Source organism: Myiozetetes cayanensis, unplaced genomic scaffold (genome assembly GCF_022539395.1).
Source record: "Myiozetetes cayanensis isolate MyiCay16 unplaced genomic scaffold, myiCay2020 scf2-11, whole genome shotgun sequence".
Classification (NCBI taxonomy): domain Eukaryota; kingdom Metazoa; phylum Chordata; class Aves; order Passeriformes; family Tyrannidae; genus Myiozetetes; species Myiozetetes cayanensis.
Genome location: NW_026087411.1, coordinates 41498437 through 41520870, shown reverse-complemented (window position 1 = coordinate 41520870; position 22434 = coordinate 41498437). Strand labels below are relative to the sequence as shown.

The window sequence follows — 22434 nt, the reverse complement described above, 5'->3', positions numbered from 1 at the left end:
CTTTTTAAGCTCCTGGTTAGACAGCAGATTTCCCAAGAAGTATTTACCACATATTCTTTATTGCATGGTAGGAATACTGCCGTGTCAGTATCAGTAGCTTTCTGTTCTTGCAGGGAAAAGAGAACATGTAATTTATGTACACAATTTAGTACTTGTTTTCAACTATGATATAAAGAGCAAAGCCTCAGGAGATTCAAACACAAACCCAAGAGCACAGCACAGAAACTGGGGAAACAGAACTAATGCAACTTCTGTCGTACATATTCAGTCACCAAAGGAGTAAGAGGGCAGAGTATGTTATGAGTCACCTCCATTATTTGAAGGACCATAAGAGCTAGAACTGCTCTTCCAGAAAAACAGGCAAAATCAAGTTAACAGCTGAAAAACTACATGGTGCTACATGTGAGATAGATTAGGTGAGGCTAAAGTATTTAGGGAATTAAAGTTAATGTGGACAAATTAAGACCACACATTTATGCACGCTAGCACTCAAAGGAATAGCAGAAATACAGCCCATGACATATTATGCTCCTATTCGAAGAGTATAATTGGGTCAATTCCTGTCTCAACAGTAGTTCTATCCATGCTAATATCATTGCAGTAACTGGCAAGCACTGCTGTTCACTGGCAGAGCCTGGAAAAGCTTTGTTTGCTCCCTTCCAACTCAGAATATTCTGTGATTCTGTGGAGGAAAAGAATCAAGTGCCTGATCATTGAACTAGGGGCAAATAATAGCATTTAAGCATGGAATAACCACTGTAACTTCCAAAACTAGAAGGGAAGACAGTACTGGCACTTTCCATCATTCCATTGCCATTTTCTTCACTATTTGCATAATAGCAAAAAGCCATTCAAATTCAGGGGAAAAAGATTACTATACAATTATTGTCTTAAACTGATAAGCCTGAAAAAGAAGCCTAAACCACGTCCCAAGAAAGCAAACATGCTGGCATCCCAGCTGCTACAGCCTACTGCCAGTAAGAGCATGAGAACAGTCTAAATGAAAACATCCTGCAGTTGCCAGAACAGCAACTGACATACTTCCAAAAACTCTCCCATTGGAGACTTTTCTTCCTTCAGTTGACAAAAGAATTCAGTGCTACAAAGTTGCTATCTGCCAGCCCTAGCTAATCACAAACCTTTTTAGTTATACTGATAAGATACTTATGTGAAGGTACTGCTGTGTTACTGCAAAGTTCATATATCTAAGAAAAAAGAAGATTTTCTCAAATATTGTAGGAGAAACAGCAGCAAACTATCAGTATCAATGAGAAGGCAACTGTTTTTTGTTTGAAGGGAAAAAAAAAGCACAAAAACCCCCAACCAACTAAGAACAAAAATCACACACACATTTTTCCAAAACAAATTCTCACTTGTATAATAAAATAGAAACCTGCATTACCTAATTATGTTTAAAAAACCCCCACCATGTGCCATGATTTTCTGACAAAGCATTATGACAGTACAAGAACAAAGCGACACAGTCACATAGGCAAGGGGAATTCAGGATAAACTCAAAATAAGATGGTATATAAGACTCAAACAAAAAAAGTATTAATAATCAAAACAAACTACAGACACTTGTTCTGCATACGTAAACAAGTGCTTCAAGTCTAAAACTCCAATAACTTCAGTGCTTCTATGGACTATTTTAATAGAAATTGGTATTTTAGGTACAGCAGTTTTCCTTAAGCTCTACCAGTCACAACTTTTTTAAAAGATGGCTTGGACAACTATCAAGTACATATGGATGACTATCAAGTACATACATCCACTAACATCCAACAACTTGCTTATTCAATTTTATGAACTACCTTCATCATAAACTGGGTGCACTAAACCTAATGTTTTTTACGTAGTTTTTAAAGTCTTCACAAGACTCTACCAAACCACCCCAGTAAAAGTTCCCCTAAAAAAAAAAAATCTTCAAAGCAATTTACAATTGAAAAAGGAATCAGTTCAGGCATAGTAAACCATTTAAAGGAATTAACATCTAAAGTAGTCCTAAACCCCAAGATTCATTGAACAATCTCTCTAACCTGCCTTTTTTTGTTGTTTAAATACACCTTTAGGAACACCAAGGACATTTCTGTAAGTTTTTAAAAAATCATTACAGGATACATAACATTCAGGAAGTAGACGAAAGTTTTTACATCAATTTTCTTCCATACTTTTCCAGATCTGTCACTGGAACTTTATCTCAGAAACCAGGATAACAACATCATGAGATGACAGCCATAAATCACAATTAATTTGAACAAATGCCATGACATTTCCAAACTGTTGCCTGCATCTGAGCTATAGCTGTTCTTGGAAAGAAACATTAGAATATCACAATTCTGAACCAAATTGAACATATGTGAACTGGAGGTTTCAGAAGTGGTCAACACCAACCACACTAAGGTTACCCACTAGATGTGGTCCACTGCTTAGCCTGGCTACTGTAGCAGATCCAGCACACCTTCTAGTAAGCTTAGCAAGCAGCATAAGGTCCCATCACACTTCAGTGCTGCAGAACGAAAAGCTTGAGCTATCCCATCCATACAATGTATAACTTGGGATACTGTCATTTCTTTTAAGTCCATTCAATTACTGAGACTTAATCCACAAAAACCAATTATCTAATACAGTTCGCTGAGATACAGAAAAGGTTTGGTTTTGAGCAAAACACCACACCAAGAGATAACCACATGAGAACTTCTATCATATGACCACAGCTAACATTCACATAGAGATATCTAAATCCTGCTAGGAATAAACAAACCCCTTTTCTAATTTCATGGTGCAGAAATAACCTATTATGACCATTCAGTCTTTTTCCCTTTAGAACCATGACTCTAAACAGTGCTATAATGCAAACTACATTCAAAAGTGTCCTGAAAAAGCGGTCTCTTCACCTGACTTTCCAATACTGTTGAACAGTGTTTACAACATCACCATGGTCTGCATTAGTTATCTCAGTAGGTAGGTAAAATGGATTTTTAAGCAAATACCTTTTGCTTTGTATAAAGACAGGTATTTTAGGTCTAGGCAAACATGAACATGAAAATCAATCTCTTGCTTATGTTTGCCAGAAAATATTCAGATATTATTGGGAATAACTGAAAAATTGTACCTTAACAAGGCATACTGCATTCTTACCAAGTCTCTCACAAACCTGACAGTCACTGTGGAGAAGTCCTTCAAAAATTTTTTCACCTCTGATCAGTGTAAGCTAACATATTTCTAACTCTTGTGATACCTCAGTGGTGGTATCAACAGTCTGTCACTCAGTTCAACCTTTCAACTAAGAATCTACCAGGCTAAACAACACTTGCAGTTATGCCGCTATAAAGAAAAAAAATATTTCCTTGAAAAAGTGCCCTCAGACACACTTTTTGCTGTACAAAGAAGTCAAGTCTTTCCATCAATTTTTGCACTTTAGGTATGAAACCTAAGGATGCAAAGAAATGCTGATACTTGCTAGCCTACTGCCCACTACTTTTTGTTGAAATACTTCTTTCAGACTCCAAATGCCTTTTTATTTAACTATCAAGACCCGCAAGTCCTTAAGATGTACTTATTAACAGAAAGCATGCAGCTTAGCATATGGGGTGGGGACATGGTCTTTGATCGACGTCTATCAATGTAAGAGGCATTAAGAAAGGTTCTTTGAAGAGTATCAAGTGAGAGTCAAGCTCAGACTTTCTCACTGGGTCCTCATGGCACCTGCTACAATTACTGTTCACCCACAGCACTTACAGAGAACACTGAAAGGGTTACATGCTGTGTCAGCAGAACAAAAAAAAAGAACATTTCCTTAATTGAACCTTTAAAAAGTATTCACTAACAGCACTTATGGGTTATAACTATTCCACATGGTGGAACAGTCGGTTCAACATTTGTGGAGGCTAAATGACATAGCACATCTTCATTTCAGTGGCTATTGGCAAAGCAACACACTGTGTTGTGAGAGCACTCAGGAACAGCCCATGTTGCTCCACATAGTGTAGGAGAAAGTGAGAAGGCTGCTGTTGATGGATGGTCTGCTACAGTAACCAGAAGGACTTTCACATTCCACCACAGCAGGAGACATGCCACCAGCCCTAATAAGAACTTATTACACTGTCTGGACAACATCCACTAAGCTAGTTTTGCGACACACTCCAGCAGAGAGATACTGCAGTACCATTGTCCCCATACTCTTGGTAGGCACACCTACCACAGCACTGGTTTTGTGGTAGGGATGTTTCCCAACAGTTAACAACACAACCTGTAAGTATAGAGGTTGCCCACCATCAATCAGGAGCAGTTTGCTACCAAATGAAGTAATTTATGAGGAGACAACTTTCCTTTTCCTTACCAAGGTCTTAAGAGAGCCAAAGTGTACTTGAGCGAACAGACTTTTCCATTTCACTTAAGAGAAGCAAGAACAAAGAAAAGCCAAGCTATTTAAAAACCTTAACATTTCATGTCACTGAAGCATATATCCATATATACACACACTCATACTTATTGACCATCCATAAACCAACAGGCCAGCTAGAGAAAATTTGTTTTAGTAACCAAAACAAATTCCAGCTATGCTCATTATCTCCAGGGTGGCTAAACATCTGGAACTTAATACAAGGAGAACACATTTTCTCCTCATCAAGTCATAGTGCTTTGAGAATTCGTACACAATAGCATTACTTTGGTGCCAATTCTTTGCATAGTCTTTCCTTGGCTAAAGTTCTTTTGTTCAAGCAGACCTGTTACTCAGTACAGGCGGTCTGCTGCATTTTGATAATACTTGAACTCAGCAGAATCTCTAGTTATTCTCTGCTTCCCTTAATAAAGTGCCCAGGTTCTATGACAATTTTACAACTTCAGAAAAATTATTAACAACTGAACTTGCAACTTTTGCAATAGGCTCCTTTTTTCCATATGAGACCATAGTTATAAAGAAGACAAATCCGAGTTACTGCCTTTGATGTTCACTACACAGCAATTTCAGGGATATATGGAATGCTCTAAAATTCAAACTTGCTGTTCTTTTACTATCTTCTTCCTTTCCCACTTGAATTTCATAAGTAAAGCTCAAAATTAACATCTGTCCATATAGTCCCTTTACACTAATGTGCTCCTGTCAGTTGACAGAGCTGTTTGAACAAGCATATTTTAACTTGTTTAAATGACAATAAAGGTACCCTGAACAATTAACAAAACCAGTGTTTAAAAAAGGGATAGTAGGAAAAATAAAACAGTTTAGACAGCTGAAAAGCAACTAAGGAAAAAAAGCATTGATAGTAATTTGCACAGACTACACTGGAAGGCTGTCATATTAACAAATTACTTTGTTTCTGCAGAAGAACAACAACTCTTAACACAAGGTGATATGCATCAAGAAAAACACACAAACAAACAAACAAAATAATAAAAAAGTCACAGTTTATAGAAAGAAAACAGATGCTGATTTTTTTCACTTCCTTGATCATTAATGACTGCCACATGACAATAAATAGTCCAGGACTGATTAATTCATGGTAGGACTACATGGCAAATGAACATTTAAGAGAATGATAAGTAAACATTTACTCAGCATATGTCAGTAACATATTGGTTTCATAAAATAATTCATTCAAGAGAAGACCTCATCACAGTCAACAACTTCCTCATGAGGGGAAGAGCAGGGTCAGGCCCTGAGCTCTTCTCTGTGCTGACAAGTGACAGGACCCAAGGGAATGGCCTGGAGTTGCATCAAGGGAGGTTTAGGCTGGATATTAGAAAAAGGTTCTTCACCCAGAGGTTGGTTGGGCACTGGAACAGGCTCTCCAGAGAAGTGGTCACAGCATCAAGTCTTGCAGAGATCGAGATCGAGAAGTGTTTGGATCATACTCTCAGGCACATGGTGTGACTCTGGGGAATGGTCCTGGCAGAGCCAGGAGTTGGACCCCATGATCTTTGCGGGTCCCTTCCGACTCGGCATATTCTATGTTCCTCCAGATAATGGAGGGAAAGTAAAAAAACACCACACATTTAAGTATCTTCATTTCCACTTAGCAGGAAAATTTTGCCATAGGAAGCTCTCTGTGAAAGAACCTTATGGACCTAGAGGGAACATTAAGTGGTTCCGTTTCTAGTTATATAGACTCTTATGCCATGCCTTCAAAGTCACAAACACATAAAACCAATATTTTTATGTGGACATTTAACTTTTTTTTTTTTAATCTTCTTCCCTCCTAAATGCATTCCCTATTCCTTGGAAAGACTGCATGAAAGAGAAAAGGAGAAGAGTAGAGGAGACCCTACATATTGCAAAACAAACAGCATGAAAGACTATATCCAGGTTTTAAAATTTATACAGCTTAAGATATCACCACTTTGCATTACATGATGGCAATAAAACAACCTGCTTAGCATTTCCTTCTCTAACACCCACACTGATATTCCATTTCCACACTACCCTGATATATTTGGGCAATGACATTCAGCCCCATATTCCTGAAAACATTGCAAATGCCTCACTGCTTCCTGCAATTCATTTCTAGAATTCAAATGTATTGCCAAAACATGGCATTGCCAACATATTAGCAATACACATCTTCTCCCAAGTCCTAATAAAAATCACATTTAGTAGCAATTCTACCCATGGCCAGGGAGTTGAAAAACTGTACACCACCTGGCTCGACTGGTATTGACTTGTACCACTACAGCTTAACTACTATAAAGCGGAGGTTATTTAAGAAAACTAAGTGGATCAAATCAACCCAAACAAATTATTTGCACTGACTTCATTTTAGCATCTTTCATTTATAACCTGAGCTTCACAGGATCAACTGTGTCCTAATGTTTTCTTTTCAAACAGATTTAACTTAACCAAAAGTACTGTATATTAAATTATTTATAAATTATAGGTAGCCCACCAAAAGCCAAGCAAAACCATTTTCTAAGATGTCTGATGGAATTATTTTTAAGCAGCTTTTAGGCATGCAACAAGAGTACCCAGAACCAGCACAAAGGCCTCTCTTCTATTCTGGAGTAGAGTATCATTGTGAGCAGCTTTCCAGCAGACAATACCACATCTATCATCTGACATACCATCATTTTAACCAAACAGTATCAGTTATACACAAGCACTTGGACACCAATAACACTGAGAAACAGAAAAGGACAGGCAAGACAAAAGAGGATAAAATAATCAGATTTCTAAGGAAAAAAATGTGGAATGATCATGTAACCTTGAAGATGAAGAATGAAGCTAAGATATGTTTAAATGGCTTATATTTTTTTCTAGCTTGGTCTAAGGACAAAGTGAGAACAATTTGATTTCAGAAATTACCAGTAAGATGGATACTTAATATTTTTTTACTTCACATGAAGTCCTATTATGCCTTTTCTGAATTTAAAAAAAGTGCTATTATATTAGTTTTCATGTTGTATATTGGGAAGTATCTAGATCATATGGAAAGAATGACTGGCATTTATTTGCAATACACCTCAAATAACAAAACTGACAAGACAGAACAGGTAAGGTACACGCACAATTAATTAATGGACTACCTAATTTTTAAACTGTATCTGTTAAAGGACATCACTACAACTTACAACCTTTATACAAAGAGATCATAGCAGCAAACCACAGCAGCTATGGAATAACACTGAGTAACACAGCAAACTACTACAAAATCCATATAAAAGGGAAAAATTATGGGAAAAGCTGGTTAACTACTCCATTTTGTATGAAACTACTGAAGAAGTCATTCTTTTTCCCCAATCCCTATTGTCCACAGTCCTGCTTTACTTCTCCATTTATGAAACAAACAGCTAACAGTAATCCAAGAACAGTAGCATCTGTATCAAAGTCAGAGTCATCAGTTTCTAACCTGGCATGTTGCAGGGGACAACACAAGTCTTCTAGGAAAGAACTAATTTCTCCATGACCCTACATATCAACATGCAAAAAAAAAAAAAAAATCCCTCACTGAAGCCTTTCAAAAAGAAGGGAAGAAAAGAGAATAGCCATATACAACCGTAGACATAAACAGAATGCACAAAATTTGCATGCGACTGTCTTTTCATTGCACTCAAAGTTAAGTTTTATGAAGTAATCCATAAAAATAAGTGACTGAATTGCCAAGATAGTAAATTTGTCAAGTGACATATGTTGGATTAAGAAAACACACATGCATGACAATTTTACATTCTAGTGAGAGAATGACAGATTTATTATTCAAGTGCCTGGGCATTTAATCTCTTTCCCATTTATTACAGAATCAGATAAAATAAAGATCTGTTGGCAGAAACTGTTACCTGTCATAGGGAGGAACATCCTTTCTTGTTTCCTTGCACCTTCTAGGATGCCAGAGAAAGGACACATGATATTTTGACTTTTTTAACCTCTGATATCTTCACTTGTCTAAAGATCAAGGTATCATAAGTCACATGCACTGTCACATCACATAAGGGACTTAAGTTACATTTAAAATGATGCAGCAAAGTAAACTTAGTATTTAGAAATTAAAACACGCAATGCCTTCCTCAGATGAAAGAAACCAACAGAACTGGAGAGGTTACTCTTAACCCCCTTAAAAAAAAGCTCTGCTTCCCATACTGAGAAAGAGACACTCTAGTTGCACTCCACAACTCTGACAGAAAAAATAATGAACCTAAAATTAAGATGTATTTCCTTTCCTCCTTACTTAAACCTTCAGAAATAAACTTAGGTACACTAACACTGTAGTTTAAGCAGAAAGTGAGCAAGAGTTCTCTCTATACATGACATTATGTATATAAGGCAACAAGAGCCTCATTTAATAGTAACTGAAATAGTACTGGGGTTCAAAAAAAAAAGGGGGGGGGGGGAGAAAGATTTGTGTATGCTGAAAGGAGTTATTCTAAAGTTTTATCCTTATAGAACAAGAACTTACAAGACTTGCTTCTTTTCTCCCTACTTTACTCAAAGTGATCGAGTCACATACTCAAGACGAAGCATCACCTTTTACCTTTGGCTTTATTTAACCTCAGCAAGCTCAACAGTACAGTCACCTATCAAAAGTCTGCTTCAAGATAAAGAAAAAAGGCTAAACAAACAAAACTAGAATTTGGAAAGAAAAGACAGCACTGTGTACAAGGTATTAACCAGTTCCACAGGAAAAGCCTGCCTCCTTGTGGTTCAACTAGCCATAAATTAGATTTCTCCAATTCTCTCCATTAAACCCAGTACACCCGATGAGCCAAGAAAGTAACAGGTTTCTAGTTGATGAAACAAGAAAGATGTTCCTAATTTTAATAAGTATTGGTGAAAGCTACCCATCACTTACTACTTATTAGCCTCCTCCTCTAGATAGGGTGGGAGGCGACAGAGGTTCAACTTAAAAACAACTGACATTCTTTACATGGCAACAAATGCAAAAGCTCGCCAGCACTCTGGTGCCTAAATCCAGAAGGCTCCTAAACTTGGTTCAGATGTGGCTTAACCTAGCAGGCCTCCCTTGATGCCTCAGCTTTCAATGGTAAATCCTTATCCTACCTACAGGTCTCCTTCTGGGAATGCCTCGGAGGATTTCAATCTTGGCAGTAGAGAAGCATTTGGCGCTTTCAACAAGATGCAGACATTCCTCTGTCCGGCCTGAAGGGCTCAATTACATGGGGCTACTTTTTTAATGCCCAGTAGAGTAAGTTCTTTCGAAACCAGCTGGGGTGTTTGGCTGGGTTTGGTGTGGGGATTTTGGTTTTCGTTTTTACATTTCTTTTTTTATTTTAATTCAGTAACTCTATTGTGCAAGAGCTTAGTGATTCAAGAACTCAAAACTCGTGTGACAAATACACAAATTCAAATTCACACCAGCCTTAGGAAGGGATTACACTATCAGGATGACTTTGGCTTTCTAACCATCTTGCAGAAATTGCTCCATTTTTATGCAAGTTTGAGGCAGAGAGCATGAACCATTTTTGCTATGGGTTAGGAAATTTATCCATGAAAAGAAGGGAGCTTCCAGTCTCCACTCCAAAGGCTTTTTAATATAAAACACATTAAGTGAACACAAAGGTAGCCCACACTTTTTTCACTCACAACTGTTGGGCTTGCAATTTCCTCTCTTCTATGTCACAGCATCTGTATAAGAACCATTTCTCTAACCTTTAGACATGTCAATCAGACTCACTCTTTCCAATCTACAACCCAGTGACCCAGCTGGAAAAGGAGTGAGTTGAACATGGTTCTCTCATGTTTACAATAATTTTGATTGGAGATTCACTGGAAAAGGAAAAAAAAAAAAAAAGACATTTCTTTGCCCTTCAAGCACATTTTGAATGACAGGCTTTGATTCTACTCTTTTCTTCTTTTCAAGAAGAAATGGAAAGGAAAAAAAAAAGGTTGTCACACCCTAAATTCCAGGCATGGAAGATATCACCTCCTTCTACTGTAGTTTTTATACCTGGGTACAGAATAACAAGCATTGCACATTCCTCCTTTTTTTTTTTTTTGTTATTATTATTTAAACATTTACCAATGACACAGGTTTTGCCTTGTGTGTTTCAGACCCTTTCATGCCTGCTCAGCTCCTACCAGGCCAAAGCACTACACACAGAGCTGAGGACTTCACCACTGTTGACAGGGGCCAAAAACTTTATCAAGGCTGTACCACACAATGCAACATCCAAATAGTTCCACAGATCTCATTAGGAAGATTGTAAATGGAGAACCAAATAAGTAGAAGCTTAGATTAACTCTGACACTATTCTAACAAGAAAAGCAAAGGTAAAAAATAAATCACTCTTTGCTCTTACTCAGGTACAATCCTGGCAAAGGGTAAACACCTTCAACTCTACTGAAGAGAAAGGGAATTGGTGGTGTTCAACCCATCACAGGACTCAGTGCCATATCAAACTGTCCAGTATGTCTGGATAACACTAGGTCTGTGTATCAGAAAAAAAAAAAAATCATCCTTATGAAAAACACATTCTGTTTGTACAACCAGATCTGTAATTAACATGTAAATTACTTTCTCACACAAATGAAGAACTATCCCCTCCTGGCTTTTGTAATTTTATAGACTGAATATGGGAGAGACTTTAATTTATTAAAAGTTATGTTCTTCTGTAAGCAACTCTGTTTCCATTATATTGAAATACTGGGCAAGTAATAAGGACTACGTGAAGTCATACACATCAAGAAATTTACTACAGCAGGGTTTCTGCTCATAAGTTTAAGACAGTTTTTGGTTTTTGCTTTACACCAGTGTCTGACACTAAGTTAATAAGCCTTTTATTCAGATTCAAAAGCTATTACATTACACACATCATCCTCTACGTACACTTGCTAACCTATGCTGGAACCCAGGATTAAATTTTACGCTTCACTGACAGAAAATAGAATCCTAAATCACCAGTCCACATATAATAGTTAATTTCCCCACTTGTTACTTGTGGTCACAGTACCCGTCTTCTTAGTTACCACAGCCTTAAACTTTCACATTTTTAAACTGAGCACTGAGCTTCAGCTCAGGTCTACAAAATGTCTCATTTTCTTTAAATTATCTTCACTAAACTTTACCCAGACCAGTAAGGTTTACTAAATTTTGTGCAGAATGATACCAAATTACACTACCGAAGCAGTATCAGGATCATTGATCTCTTGAAACTATAACAAAGACTGCTACTAATATCAATAATAAACAGCAACAGGTTCTAGTAGCTTAAGTACCAGACTCTTACTCAGAAAAACTGGTTCTTTTCCTATTTGATTCTCATCAAGTCTTCTAGGTGACCTTGGGCAAATCACTACCCCCACACTGCAGTTTCCCCAGCAGTAAAAATGAATCGAACAGAATTGCAAATCTGTCTGAAAACTCCAAATGAAATAGACCATAAGAGTTAAAAATATATTTCCCTATCTACAGATACATTTGCCTTGATAGCTTTTCTTTATCCCATTATACATCAGCAGCAGCGAAAGATTGCTTTTACTTTCTAAATACACTCTGGTGGTTCTTCAAGAAAGGCTTTAGGCTACTGCCTTACTTTTTATCACATGCTTGATCTATTTCTGCTACTGTATCTACTTCGAAGGACCAAGAGCTTGTAGCTGGCAATACATACTTAACACTTACTTTAATATATTACATCAAAAGTTGCTGTTGAACTCATTCCTAAGCTACAGAGAGAATAAAAAACAGGACACATCAGAACAGAGAGCCAATTATCAGCAAGCAGTGACTCATTCTCTAGACCCTTGCTCACGCAAGTAACCATCCAAGTATTTGCTTCCACGATCTGCCACATGAACATCAGCTGGCTTTTAGAGGGAATACATACACTGATGAAACAAACTGCATTCAAAGCAACATGAAAATATTCCTCTTTTTATGCACAGCTAGACTTCAGAAACACTACTTTTCATTTAACAGGAGACAGCCATTATATTAGTGAATAACACTGTTTAACTGTGGCGCACTTTGTTCACTTGCAGTCTTCCCATTTCCTTTTTTTTGGTGATAAATGACAGAATTATGAGATGCCTTTTCACCTTTCCTACTCCAAAACAGAAGGTTTAAACAACAGCTTCTAAAAGCTCTTTGATTTGCTAATCTTGGTGGGGGAAGCCCACTACAGGAAAAAGCACTTATTTTTCTAAGCAGAGATAGTGGATAAAGTTGCCACTTCCCACATCACACTACAACAAGCTGTTTTGATTGACACAGAAGTGAACTGTGACGTGCCTAACTTCCAGCTGTGCTCCTGATCAATGAATTACTACAACGCATTGGAAAATCTACTTAACAACTTGGTGTCCAGAATAAAGAAAAATTACTCCTCCACTGTCCACAGGTAACTTCCTGAACACTAGTAACCGAGCTGTTACAAGAAGAAAGAGACAGACCTCTCATGCCACAGCCATGAAACGTGACAAATCCAGCTATTTCCCGGAATATTGCAAAACCAGTCAGAAAACGGTATCTTTCAGGCACACCGCTAAGGAGAAACGGAACAGCTGTGCATCCAAAAAGAAAACGCGTTTGCAGCTCGGATCCTCGGCGTGTTCTCCAGGTGGGAACACGAGCCCGAACGACTCCGGTGCCGGCGGGGAAAGAAGGAAGGAAGGGGCAGACGGGGAGCGGAGCCAGGCGGGGCCCCCCCGCCCTCCCCTTCCACACCAACTTCCCCCGTCCCCGGGACGTGGCCAACCGCAGTTGGATAGGGAGCGACGTGACGGAGCTGAAGCCGGTCTGAAGTCCACAAAGAAGCCATCTCCCTCCGGGAAGAGGGCTGGGGAAGGGCGGGCGGGAAGGGGGAAGGAGAAGCCCGGGGGAGTTTCACGCCGCCTGAAAGCGAGCGGCGGTGAGGAGACACCACCCCCCCAACCTTCCCTGCTCCGCCGCCCCTCGAGCACCGGGCAGCGCTGCCCCCGCCCGGCCCGAGCCGCCCCGCCGCTGGGGCACGGAGCGGGCGCACCTTCCCCGCGCTGAGCTCTCACCTTCCTCCCGCCGCCGCCGCCGGCCAGCGCGGCGCTGCCGCCCGAGTACATGTAGTAGGCGATGCCCAGCACCCAGAGGAAGGCGAAGCAGAGCAGCAGCCGAGACCTGCGCCGCATCCTCCCTCCCGCGCCGCCGCCAGGCCACCAGGAAACGGCCGCCCGCAGCCGCCGCCTCCGCTCCTGCCGCCGCCGCCGCCGCCGCGCAGGGTCAGGGGGCAGAGGGCGAGCGCCCGCCCCCCGACCAATCCCGCGCCGCCCGGCCCCGCGGGGGGCGGGCCGGCCCCGCCGCCGTCGCCATGGTTGCAGCACGCCGGGCCGCCGCCTCCGCCCCGCCCGCCCAGCGGGGGCTGCGCGCCCCCCGTGGCGGCTGCGGGGCGGGCACCGGCACCGGCACGGCCCGCACCGGCCCCGGCCATCCCCGGGCACCCTCTGCCTCAACCCGCCCCGGGGGTGGGAGCCGCGCCTCGCGGGCGGCGGGGGAGGGGGCGGGGGCGACCGCTCCCCGCCCTAGGGCGGTGGGACGCCGTGGTACGGCACCGGTGTGTGGATCCCGCCCTCCTCGGAGTTGTCGCACTCCCTCCCCGCTCACACTGAACGGTTATTACAAAGGGACTCCCAGCACCACGGAAATTCCAGACCGGCCCCGTCCCACCCCGTGCCCGCCCCATCCCGCGGTGCCCGCGGAGCCGGGCACGGGCAGTGCCGCGGCCGCGCCTCTGACAGGAGGGGTGCTCCGGGCCCGCAGCGTCTGCCAGTGGCTGTGCCCTCGCTCAGCTCAGCCTCCGAGCACCGTAGTACAGCGCTGCTGCGTGTCGCCCCTTTGGAGCTGTCTCGCACCCTCCCCACTAATGCTGTCTGCTGACATAGATGCTCCCAGGACCACAGAAACTCCAGATTGGCCACAAGTCCTTTCTCAGTCTCTCAGACGGTAAACGTGCTTTATGAAGGTGTTGTCCCTGAAGTCACTTTGGGGCAGGTAGTTAGGCAGGTGTTTATTGCACCTCAAGGATCAGAAAGCAAAGTCGTGTCAGGGGATGTCCACTGCCCTCTGCGTGACAGGTATCTGCATCTCATTCGAAAAGTCTCTACCTTACTTACATTATGCAACAGATTCTCCCATGGCCTCATGCAACACATCAAGATGCTGACAACCCCACTATCCCACAGAGGTCATGCACCTGCTCCATTTGTGAGGTCACCACTACAGCAGTGCTCAGTCTGCAAGCATGGCCACTCCCTATGCAGGCCTAAAGGGAGCTCTGTGGGACCTTGCCTGGATCTTCCCCGGAGGCTGACAAAGGTAGTGCTCCACTCCAGCCTGTTGATACGGGGTCGTCGCCTGGAAAAATTACCTTGCTTTCTACTTACCCAGCTCCACCCTTAAACACGCCAGGACAGACACTTCAGCACTGCTAGTTCTCACTGTGGTTCACTGACTTGTGTGTGCACAGCTCATGCTGATGTGTTTCCACGCCAATGAGTTTCCTGTTGTTCAGCATTTGCTGCTATCTCATCCCACTGTGAGACATCAAGAAATGAGAACACAAAACTGAGACACATTCCCTAACAATTAAAAAGCACTTCTGTTCCAGATGCATAATATCCACTCAAAGGAGAATATTCCTGATTTTGATATGGTTCAGGGTTTTTTCTGTCATCTCACCCTGCTTTATCAGTACACTGGTTTACTGCCTCATATTCTGACTGTACCCCACATTTCTGTCCTCATTCTGTCTATATTGATGTCAGACCTCTGACAGTCCAGCCACACCAGTGGCTACGGAGCCTCTGTAGCATACTGCTCACCAAACTGTATCAGGATGTGGCCAGGAGGTCTAGCATAAATTCTGTTGCATAAGCAGGAAAAGATCCAACAGCCAAAAGAAATGGCATCAAAAGCTCACCTGCTCAACAGGCATAGTCCAGTCCACTGACAGTCTCATCAAGAAGGTGATTTGTGTCAATGTTGGCACTGCCTGGGCAGAAGTTATTTGGCATGCAAAGATTTCAATGAATAACTGCGTACCTTTCCACCTGCCAGAGCGCTGATGGAGAGATAGCGTGGTGAAAAGACGAAGGAAGAAATCCCAAATAAGTGTCCATTCAGGGACTGTAAAATAAAGAGATCTCTTTCTTCAGAGCAAATGGCTCTTTCAATAAACTCAGCATTATGACTTTGGGTTTGGAGGGAGTTGGAGACAGACACCCAATTTGGGCAAAATACAAGTTTTGGAATCAAATAACTAGCATCTATTTGAAGTGAGGTATGCTGGAGAGTATGGGCTGCCAGGAGACACACAGATGTTCTGAATGAGAGTTTTTGATTTATCCAAAATGTGTTTGATGCAAGTGAGAGCAGTTCCTGCAAAAGCACCGACTGTACCTACATCTAAAAAGACACACACACACAGATACACATACACACACCCCACTCCAAAGCTGTATTTTAATTAGCAAGGTGTTCTATATAGTTCAGAGCACACTCAGCAGCCCAAGCTTGTGAACATCCTGATAAACTCCTGCCATTTAAGCTCTATGATAAGCTAGACATGAGATGGAGAAGCAGCTTCCCTGCTGTTGGGGGATTCCTTCACTGGGCAGATCTGCTGAGGGAAAGGGTGCTTTGCATGACATACCTCCCCACAGAAAACATCATATACTTTCATGTGCTAAGTACTCAATTCTGAAGCCTTTTAACTTCCCATTTAACTTCACAAAATCTGCAGGCCACTTACCCTTTAAACACCCTGCAAAGCCTACAGGAACTTTTCTTGCCCTTTTCATAGTTTTGAAGATCTTGGGATGGTCTTCAAAGGTCTCCATGCAGCCTCAGGTATTTTCACTGGTTTTAGCAATGTGCTTAGATAGATTTTTCCCTTTCCAGCAAAATTAACCAGCCATGCATGTACAGAAAATCCTTCTGTATCTGCACACTTCACAAGCTTATTGAAATAATCCACTGCACATGCTCAACCACAGTTTTCAAACATTTATAACTCAGGCAAATCAAAACTAATTTCTTCTCAAACAAGCAAATACTTGCCTACTTCAAGGAAGGCTACTTCCATGTCAGAGTTCATTTTTCAGCCTTCTGCTGATAAAGTTACAGAAATGCTCAAAAAAGGCTGCAAGAGTCTATTTAGCTCAAGAAATGCCTTTTTTTTTTTTTTTCTACTCTCCTGATATTCTGAACTGGCTGAACCAGTTTTGTTCAAGACTTTCCAAAATATTCACATTTGGACAAAGTCCCATTCTGGCAGATTTCATCCTGAATCATTTATATTTCAGAGACCACAGAAAACACAGGGGTTTAGAATGGAAAATGTTACATCGATTTAACTCTCGGAAAAGCTGCCTGTTCTATTGCAATGTATTTGCATACACATACCTCTTTACCTCAAAAGTCCTAACGTGTTTAGTCAGCAAAGAAAGCTAGGGAAAAAAGCACTTCAATTAAAGGAAAGAATTCAAGAAAAAATGTAAGATATTTTTTAATTATTTTTCCAGCGCATTTCAAAAGAAAATATTAGCATATTTTTAAGAATAACATTGCTAGAATGATTCACAGAATATAAATGCTTCGGTATCAACCACAACCCTTTAAACAAAAGAGAGATCAAGCATGTGAGAGTACAAATAGGAGTGAAATTTGCAGAAGGAATCATCAAAACTTCGCCTTTGATCTGTAATGCAGACACCTAGATTTGAGGGACCAAATTCTGATCTAGTTAGCTAGGGTGTAAACCAGAGGGAATTTCACTGAACTTACATGAGAGAGGGTATGAAACCAGCCACAACCATGACCAGAGTCTAATTCAGAGACCACAAAAGTTGCTCATCCTTTTCTGGAGTTGCATGATTTAGTCAGAGGTGAACAAACCCTTCAGCAGTGCAAATGGAAAGCAGTCCTCACCTTTAGGAATAAGTGAGTCAATCTCTTACTCATGCAAGCAATCTTGTCCTTGGAAAGACAGGAAGGGAGATTTTCAGATCAGGACTAAAACACAGAAAATAGGTTTTGAAAACTTTAAAAGGACAGAAAAGCGATTAAGATACCTGAACCTCTTTGATACGTGGAAGCTGATATGTTGTTGACCCAGTTCAGATTACATTCTTTCAAACCTATGCAGTTATAAGTAAATCATTTCTCCTCTCTCATGAGAAAGGTTACTTATTAGCCTAATGTAAGGTGGTTTATAACACAGAAATCACACATTAACATGAAATTTAAAATACATCTGTAGAGGATATCAGTCTACTAATGTCTTGAGAGCTTGAGCTGAGTACTCAGCCCAAGCAGAGTTTGTGTTTGTAGTGTGAGAATTGTGTTAGTAGTGAAAGATCCTGATCCTAAAGACATTTATGCAAATGTTTAACTTCATTCAGTGCGTATTCCCATTGGAGTCAGTTGGACTACTCAGACGTTTAAAATTATATGCTCATGGCTGAGTACTTGCAGGATTAAAGGTTAAGTGCAGCTAGCAGGTCTGAAAATCTATGTGGGTGTTTTGCAATTCCTCAGTGCACAGTGGTAACAATGAGAAACAGATTACCTCCTCAGCTAAAGACTTGGGAGTCAACATGTCCTTTCCCATCTGTTTAGATGCCAAGAACTATGTTTGTTTAATTTTTCAGCAGAGTTTCTGATGCTACCCAGAGTAGGCAGACGTGCTGGCAATAGCATTCAAAAGTGGCTCACTTCCAGAAAATCTTGTTACCCTCCAAGAATGTTTTCCGAGCTGTTAAAACCCCAAGTAGCAAATATTGTGTCATTGACATTTTACCTTGAGAACAGTGTCCCACCATGCCTGAGCACAGGGTTTGTCATGCAAAGTCCAAATACATTCAGGCATTTTAGAACTAAAGCTCTCTCATCCTAGACTTTGATATTGAGAAGGTAGCATCTTCTTTTTTAAAGCATAAAATAATGGCTACTTCCTCTGATAGCAGTGTTTTTATGCTGTTTCCCCATTAGAAATCGATCAACACATTACATCATGTGATGCAGATATTGTAAACACTGCATTTTCTCACACGGGTTCAAAGTAGCAGCTTAAGCCCTTCCACTTCCAAGGCAAATTACCCAAATCTGGAAGCCTTTCCTCTCTATTAAATAAAGTTTAAGGTTCAACATTCCTTGGAGTTGTTCAGTTCTACAAAAAGAGGAAACAGATTATTTTCCTATGGGTGGTGAAGACAAAGAAAGAACAACTCAGCCTTTGGTAGGCCTCCCACTAAAGATGGTAGAAGCCAGTACAAACTGCAATTCCATTGCCAACTATTCTTCCTGAGCTGAGTCACTTAGCATGTTGGACTGAACTTCAGCAGCACAAAACAAACCTCTTGCGGCATTCTGTAGGCTGACGATCGGATATCAAAATGTGATATGGCTCAGAAGCATCTCTCATAGGAGAGTGATGACAGATGAAAGAGGGAATCAGCCGTGGAGGGAGACTTGCTGAAATGACAACCTCACCTTTGATTGAAGTAATTTGATCCCCCTTCATTGCAATTATCTGGATTCTGAAGGTCGTGCTCGATTCCTCATAGCTGCCAGAAGTGGTAAAGGCTGATGATCTATGGTCTGAAACAAGGCAGGAAATTCCATCCTTTCCTCTCGAGCAACACTACATCGCAGTGGTGTGCAGCTGTAGTGCTGTAAGTCATTTAAGGCTAGGGGTAAACTCTGTGTGCTAATGCATAATACAAAAGTCCGTTTTTTAACAACAAAGACAAATGTGAACCAATTATACAACGGTGCTGTAATCTCAACTGGTACTTTGTCCATTCAAATTTATAATCCAGATCAGTAAGGCTACAGCCAACTAATTTGAGACTATCTGTTTATGATACAGCTTTGCTACACCAAAGCATAGAAAATACAGCTAAATTACCCTACAGTAAGATTCCTGGAGATCAAGAAAAAGGTTAACCCGAGTCAAAGTTTTCAGGTTTTTTTTAACTCTTCACATAAAGATTTTCCTAGCTAGTTGCACCATCATTAGCTCACCACAGGGAATGTGAGAGAAAAAGGGGAAAAGAAAGAAAAGAAACTCAAGGACTGAAGGAGGCATGGTAGGAGGGGAGATGAGAGTACAAGGAAGCATCATAGGCCTTCTCCTTCCAAAGTTACTACACCATCTGCGGTGTCCGAATTGAAAAGACTGATAAGTGGTTCAAATCGCCAGCTCCCCAGGATGTCAGACCCAGATGGCAGGGAGAACCTGATGTTTAGCAAGTGCTCAATGTAGGTATCTCAAATGCTTCTCTTTAGTGACGGTATATGAATCAGAAGAGCAGAGAGAGAAAACCTTTCTTTGCTATACAAGAGATTAGTTTCAGCTTGATAGCAGAAAGCATCTACTTACTTCGCTTCTAGTAGGAGGTAAAGAAAGTGTTTTCAGTCTGAGGCATGGAAAGCAGGTCTCCAGTTTTCTGGAGAAGCATTCTAATCACTGACAATGACAAGTTGTTACACCTAGAAATGCCATAGTAGACAGGCTGAATACAGCTGTCTCTGATTTTATGTTTTGGGTTTTTTTAAATATCATTCTCCATGTTCATATTATTGCCTCCCACTCAGATGCACACAGTGGAGCCCATGCCTCATGTGGTTTGCTGCCCAGAGCAACTTATTTGCACAGTTCCTCCCAAACACAGTGCAGTCTGATAGTCAGCAGTGCTGCACGTCCCCAGAGACTCCTTTGCACCAGGTGAAGGACACAGCTCCCCACACACCTGCCCCAGCACCGTGTCTGCTTTTTGCATTACAACTGTGGCTAAACAAATAAGCCCCAGTGATATACTTTTATCAACCCTACATACTGTGCTTACGGATATTGCTGAAGAATTTTTGCACTGTGCAATTAAAAAGTATGTGTCATCAGTAAATACATTACTTTATTGTGTTCTTTTGCATATTTGCGAATTTGTAAAGTTTGGTGTTTGGATCCCACAATCATTGTAACAAATCACACAGGTTTTCTCTATCACACTAAAGAGCACATTTCATGTAAGGGGGAAAAGAGATGTTCGCAGCTATTTCAGTTCACATACTCTCTAGAAGTCATATATTGATTTCTCCCAAGTTTAATCTTTCAAGTACTTTGTAACAGATAGTAAATAGGCTCACTTACCACAAGGGATGGAAATTGACCCCATTTGTAACCTTCATGACCATTTTGGCTTCAAACCTTTATCATCATCTGTTGAAATGTTGAAAGACACCATTTCTGATAACAGGACCAAAAAGAGAAAACCTGGAGAAATTAGTTTTACACTGTTCCTCTTCCAACAGAAGTAGCCAGATCCACCCTCTGTGTAACACAACTAAAACACAATGAACTTGGCCCCAGTGCCTATCACACAAAATAATTTGAAAGAGAAACTGGGATTGCCCTGCAGAGATCATGTATTTTCCATCCCCTTTTTTCTTTCAAGAGTTTCAAGTGGAGGAGCAAGTGCTTTCTTCCAAGGAGTCAAACGTCAAATGAAAGAACTTTCTGTTCTGCCCCTGTAAGCTGAAGGTCTGTGGGTTTGTGAACTGAGATTAAGACCCCTTCACATGCTACCAGAGTATCACTCACTGTTTTCTCTAACTTTCAAAACTGTATCTGAACTGAAAGACCTGCACTTTGTGGAGAGATGGTCAAATAATGATTTTACTTTTACTTGTAAATTAGATTCTTCCAGCACATAGTGGTTTAAATGAGGCCTTCCCTATATAAATAACATTTTTTGGCCTCAGGAATTCACCAGCAAGGTCATTCCCTCCATAAGTCCAAGAGGAAGATTCTTTGTTCAGTTATTCACATGCACTGGTGTAAATTGGGAGTAACTCTGTAGAAGGCCAAGTCATTACAACAAGCTAAAACTGATGTGAGTTGAAAAAAATAATCAGGTTCCCCATAAAACTCCTTCTCTCAGTGAAAAGTGGTAATATACAGCAGAGGCGCTTCTGTATATTACAGTGGTAATATACAGAAGGCGCTTGCCTGAAATACTGCACTTCTGCATATACTTCCCACCAAACACTTCTAAAAACTATCACCACAGGAGCTGTAGTATGTGGAAATGCTCATGGGGCCACTGTAAGTCCCAAAGCCTTGTGTACAAGGAGGAGGGATGGCAGGAGAAGCTAGGGCAAGGAAGGCGTGGGAAGAGGGAAAGGGGAACAGGAAGGAAGAGGGAGAGGGAGGGGGAAAAAGAGGGGAGAATTATAGAAGAGAAGACATTCCTCTGCTTGGTTATGTATGGGGATATACTGGTGGTGTCAGGAAGCAAGAAGGACCTGTAGCTTTTGCACTGTAGCCTCTCACACATCACTTGTTAAGGAGGGAAACCTCCCACGTTTTAGGAAATGCTTCCTGCTGTGATGTTGGGAATAGAAAACTCTTGTGAAGCTGAACAAGAAAAACACTGTTTCTGGTATCATATCTTTGCAAGTAGAACTTCTACTGTATGCTTATTTTTCTTTTGTACTGTCTGAGTCATCCTCTCTAGATGGATGTCCCAGGACAATCTCACAGGAACAAATATCCTTGGCTGTACTACACAATATAAAACATTTACCAGATATTTTCTGTGTGTCCTTGTTACAGAGGAGCTCACTAAATACTTGCCTAGGGACACAGATGTACCTGCAGAAGTACAGAGTGACAGTGGCGAGACAAATGTGCTTACACTGTACTGACCTTGGTGGTCATACACCATGTGGAGCACCAGCAGAAATCCTGTCTTTAACCCGTACAGCCCCTGCCAAGCCTAGCAGTGTCTCAGCCAAACCATTATTTGTCTGAGTTTTCTGCCCTTTCAGGATCCTACATGTTACGTGCCCTGGAGCAGCTGAGACCCAGAGCCCTGCTAAGATGAGTGCAAGGCAAATGTCAGCTCAACACTACAGACACCGTCACACCTGAAGGCAAGGATCCTGTCAGGGACAGGGCCACATCACTACACATTAGCCAGGCACACACCTATGCACTGCAGAGAAACCCTGT

The 22434-nt window shown here is 41.3% G+C and overlaps 1 protein-coding gene across 1 annotated transcript in view; it reads right to left on the bottom strand.

The window, feature by feature from the left end:
• Window positions 1–13596, bottom strand: part of GALNT2 (polypeptide N-acetylgalactosaminyltransferase 2) — a 91685-nt gene extending 78089 nt beyond the window's left edge. The window contains exon 1 of the mRNA XM_050314308.1: window positions 13436–13596. Coding sequence (XP_050170265.1) covers window positions 13436–13552 — 117 coding nt within the window. The 5' untranslated portion in view covers window positions 13553–13596. The remainder of the gene's footprint in view (window positions 1–13435) is intronic.
• Window positions 13597–22434: the final 8838 nt, after the last annotated feature.